Source organism: Wyeomyia smithii, chromosome 3 (genome assembly GCF_029784165.1).
Source record: "Wyeomyia smithii strain HCP4-BCI-WySm-NY-G18 chromosome 3, ASM2978416v1, whole genome shotgun sequence".
NCBI classification, from domain to species: Eukaryota; Metazoa; Arthropoda; class Insecta; order Diptera; family Culicidae; genus Wyeomyia; species Wyeomyia smithii.
The window spans coordinates 28,352,862-28,357,681 of record NC_073696.1 but is presented as its reverse complement, the minus strand read 5'-3'; the positions used below and the strand labels follow the sequence as shown (position 1 = coordinate 28,357,681).

Sequence of the window (4,820 nt, the reverse complement as noted above, 5' to 3'; positions counted from 1 at the left end):
TGTAATCCATAATTTTGGCTTACGCTCTACTTTAAGTTTATTTAATAACATCCAGGTTTCGCGATCCACAGCGATTCCACTTTTAGCCGAAGCCAATCGAGACCACTAAACGAACAGGATCGGTAGGAATTAACATTATTCGCATAGTAAAATCTCGAAATCGGTCGGTAGAGCACCGTAGGCGCCAACCGTGTTTGCTCTGCCTGAGGTTGTTGTTGCTGATCCATGTCGTAATAATAGTACGTGTACAGCGAGCTCGAATTTGTTAGGACTGTAGTAACGTTAACCGGTGCCAGCTGCTGCACGCTTCCAATGTAACCGATCCGATCCTGTGCCACCGGTTGCTGACTGCGAACGTACCGATAGGGACACGCCTCCTGGTAGATATCCAACACGTAACCTTGCACGTTCGTAAATCGATTGCTTCTACTGTGAACCCGAATCATTTTCGGGAAGTTACCCCACTGACTGGTGTAGACCATACCGGTTCGACATCCGCAAATCCGACGACCGTCGAGCTCCAGAAAGGCGTCACCACATCCGGACCGTTCGTCTCCCAGTAGGAAGAATTTGAAGGATATTATCAGTCGGCATGTGTTGGGTGAGTAGCGATGGATTTCGTAGAAACAGTCTCTGTTGACGGTGTGATCGGAGGGGAAGTTGGGACTGACCAGATAGAAGCGTTTCTGGTTGTAGACGTTACGACAGCAGCGAGGTGGCACGGGTAACACGGGTTGTGGGGGCAGATTCCACTGATGCTGCGGTTGATCGGCGGAATTGGTTGCGTTTTCGGCTAGCTCGTGCTCGGGATAGGATTGGTGGCCAGGAGGAGTTCCTCCGATCGAATTGGTTCCTTCTCCACTTTGGGTGGGATAATTTGGATAGTTTGGGTTGGGAAAGGTTGGCGTGTTAGGATAAGTTGGATAGATCGGGTAAGGGTAGCTTGGGTTGGTTGGAGGTGCAACAGAGCCTGGGAACGAGGGGTAGGTTGGATTTACCGGGTAGCTGGGAATCGATGGGTAATTTGGATAAGATGGGTAGTTGGGGAATGATGGATTGATTGGTTGCTGCCCACCACCAGGCCCAGGATATTGAGGGTAACAACTAGGAAAGAAGTAACAAGGCGGAAGACATTGATTTCCAGGATAGGATCAATCAAAAATTGCCGAATCAGCTTCTGTTAATACGAAAAAAATCATACTGAAAATGTTGAATTATTCCGACATAATTGACATAAATCGATAGCACTGCAGTGGTTACCTAGGTTACCAATTTTGCACGTAAACAACTGCAGCGGATATCTAGGTAACCTACAACGACGGGCTGCGGCTAGGTTCATTCATGATAATGTGATTCATTCATTCGATTCGAACCGAATACTGGAGCAGTTCCCTCTATTATATACCAATTCGTTCTTTGGAATGTTCTTTACACTGTAATGTATAGCTCTTTACTGTAGGGCCACTTTCAGGGAATCAGCAGGCGTTGAAAAAAGTTATTCAGACGGTTTGCCTATCTATCTCTTATCGTCGGCTTCGTGCAACACTGGCACAATTCAAAACTTTGCATTTTTGAGTTTTTGATGGCTTTTTCTGTCCCGGACAGTCCGCGAAAGAAACAGAGTGCAGTTTCGAAGACAGCAACACATTCACACGTATGTGTAAAAATCGGTTTTCTTTGATTATTATTATTGATTTTTACACTGTACCTACATCACCGTACATCGTTCACTACCAATACATATTGTTGCCAATTAATATTAGGTCATTTCGTTATCCGTCATTTTTCAGTAAATTGGCAAATTTTTTGTACAGTAGCACAAACGCGACAAAAAGACAATGGCGATAATGACCAAAACAAATCAAAGTGACAGCTACCTCTGGTATTACGCACACCATTGCAACTGCTCGAAAAGTTTTTTTTTTTCAGCTGTAAAGTGTAGTCCGGGACGGTATAGTCCTGCCGTGAAAACGAATTCGACATTAGCGATTACGTTGAAGTGTTCGGAGTTTGAATCAAAGCCTATTTCTAAATTCTCCTGGTTTCCGATAACTATAGCCGATTTGTCGCAATAGTTACACTGGTCAACACAGGTGCACTCCGAAAGCTCAAACCGGAAAAAATGAAAGATTATAGCTATTCAACCGTTTTTTCAGAGACTTAAATAAGTTTCGTAAACATAACGTTAAAGCGACGAACCCGGCAAGCGATTTTTATACGACACTCTCACGTAAGTTGACACGTTTTGGTAATGGCTAGGGGCACCAAAATTCATAGGAATGGTTGAATAGTTATAATCTTTATTTTTTTTCGAATTGAGCTTTTAGAATGCACTTTTTTTCATTTTGTCAACCTCTCTTTTTCATTTAGAATGGTTGACTTACCCCTCGTTCTTTGCAATTATTCAAGAACAGTTTAAACTAAGGGTTCTTCTTGATTCTGTCTTGTAAAAAGATCTGCCGCATAGAAAATGTGTCTTGATAAAATTTGTATTTTCTCAGCGCCACGATAATTTTTTTATTCACTTCTGATTGTTGGTAAAATGATATTTTTTTGAGATTATTTGAAACTGTTTGCTTGGTAATTTTATTTGTAATCTTTTTTATGTTCAATGTTGACGATCACAGGCCGTCATCAACCGAAATGCTGTCTATTTGTTTTGATGTTCAGTGTCAATTGAATAAATCAATTAAATAATTACAACAACAAAATAATAAATATTTCATTTTTATAGTTTTCACGATACACCTTTCACAATAAAAAACAAACGTGTTAAATTTATTGTAATCCATAATTTTGGCTTACGCTCTACTTTAAGTTTATTTAATAACATCCAGGTTTCGCGATCCACAGCGATTCCACTTTTAGCCGAAGCCAATCGAGACCACTAAACGAACAGGATCGGTAGGAATTAACATTATTCGCATAGTAAAATCTCGAAATCGGTCGGTAGAGCACCGTAGGCGCCAACCGTGTTTGCTCTGCCTGAGGTTGTTGTTGCTGATCCATGTTGTAATAATAGTACGTGTACAGCGAGCTCGAATTTGTTAAGACTGTAGTAACGTTAACCGGTGCCAGCTGCTGCACGCTTCCTATGTAACCGATCCGATCCTGTGCCACCGGTTGCTTACTGCGAACGTACCGATAGGGACACGCCTCCTGGTAGATATCCAACACGTAACCTTGCACGTTCGTAAATCGATTGCTTCTACTGTGAACCCGAATCATTTTCGGGAAGTTACCCCACTGACTGGTGTAGACCATACCGGTTCGACATCCGCAAATCCGACGACCGTCGAGCTCCAGAAAGGCGTCACCACATCCGGACCGTTCGTCTCCCAGTAGGAAGAATTTGAAGGATATTATCAGTCGGCATGTGTTGGGTGAGTAGCGATGGATTTCGTAGAAACAGTCTCTGTTGACGGTGTGATCGGAGGGGAAGTTGGGACTGACCAGATAGAAGCGTTTCTGGTTGTAGACGTTACGACAGCAGCGAGGTGGCACGGGTAACACGGGTTGCGGGGGCAGATTCCACTGATGCTGCGGTTGATCGGCGGAATTGGTTGCGTTTTCGGCTAGCTCGTGCTCGGGATAGGATTGGTGGCCAGGAGGAGTTCCTCCGATCGAATTGGTTCCTTCTCCACTTTGGGTGGGATAATTTGGATAGTTTGGGTTGGGAAAGGTTGGCGTGTTAGGATAAGTTGGATAGATCGGGTAAGGGTAGCTTGGGTTGGTTGGAGGTGCAACAGAGCCTGGGAACGAGGGGTAGGTTGGGTTTACCGGGTAGCTGGGAATCGATGGGTAATTTGGATAAGATGGGTAGTTGGGGAATGATGGATTGATTGGTTGTTGCCCACCACCAGGCCCAGGGTATTGAGGGTAACAACTAGGAAAGAAGTAACAAGGCGGAAGACATTGATTTCCAGGATAGGAAGGTGGTCTTGTTGTTACAGGTGGTAAGTAACCATTGTTTCCAGGATTAAACTCCGGAGGAATGTCCTGCCGATTGCTAACAGCGAAAGTGTTTTGGGGTGGCGAAATACCGTCGTCTAGGCTGATATTTGGCATTGTAGTTTCTTCTGCCACCTGTATAGTGGTATAAACCGTGTAAGCGGTAGACGATTCAACAGTTTCATCGCATGGTTGTCTGGTAACGACAATTCGAAATCCTCTATCATGACCCCAACCATCAGTTACAAACTTAACCTTCAAAATTCCATTAGTCGAGTTGTACTTTTTCGAACCGATCACCGAACCACAAAGAACCTCATCATCACCAACGACAAATCGATCTTTGTAGCAATTCCTCGACGGTTCCAGCCCAAAATCCAAGAACTGAAAGTGATACTGACTGCTGCACACAAACGGAGACTTGAAAGTGTATTCACAATATAGATTGTCACCATAGCTTCCCGGATATCCTGGCGATAATATTTCACTTTGCAGTCTTTTAAAAACCCCACCACACTCGACGGAACTGCGTTCACTGGCCACGTACCAACTGACGCGGGAGTAATTTTCATTTTTTTCCAGCTCTTCAAATAGATTTATCATCTGAAAATTTTCATCCTCCGCTGCGATTATCAAAGTACCAAACACAATTAACGTGGGTAAACTGAGCAATAACCATCTTCTGATTGAGTTTCCGATTAACATTTTAACACAATATTCCGGGAGTGAACGGAAAAAAAAATTGATTTCAGTCACAGTGCATTCGCGGGTCGAGTGGATCAAACTTTTTCCATTTTCACCCTGGAACAGCGTTGTTGGGTAGAAAAAGAAACGAATTGTTGCGGGCACGACCCAAACCGGACTCAACG

At 43.6% G+C, this 4,820-nt stretch overlaps 1 protein-coding gene across 1 annotated transcript; it reads right to left on the bottom strand.

The window, feature by feature from the left end:
* Positions 1 to 4,820, bottom strand: LOC129728196 (uncharacterized). Its single transcript, XM_055686612.1, has 2 exons — positions 2,832 to 4,820; positions 1 to 1,150 (listed from the first exon to the last, which is right to left on the bottom strand). Exons 1-2 carry the CDS (start codon positions 4,654 to 4,656, stop codon positions 42 to 44), a joined length of 2,934 nt encoding a protein of 977 aa, XP_055542587.1. The 5' UTR covers positions 4,657 to 4,820; the 3' UTR covers positions 1 to 41.

What these genes read in the sequence shown, in the direction of transcription:
- LOC129728196 (XM_055686612.1), bottom strand. Translation starts at nt 4,656, where the DNA reads ATGTTAATCGGAAACTCAATCAGAAGATGGTTATTGCTCAGTTTACCC. An exon ending in GTGGATCGCGAAACCTGGAT is followed by an intron (nt 1,151 to 2,831) that starts GTTATTAAATAA and finishes TTTTTGATTGAT; the next exon opens with CCTATCCTGGAAATCAATGT.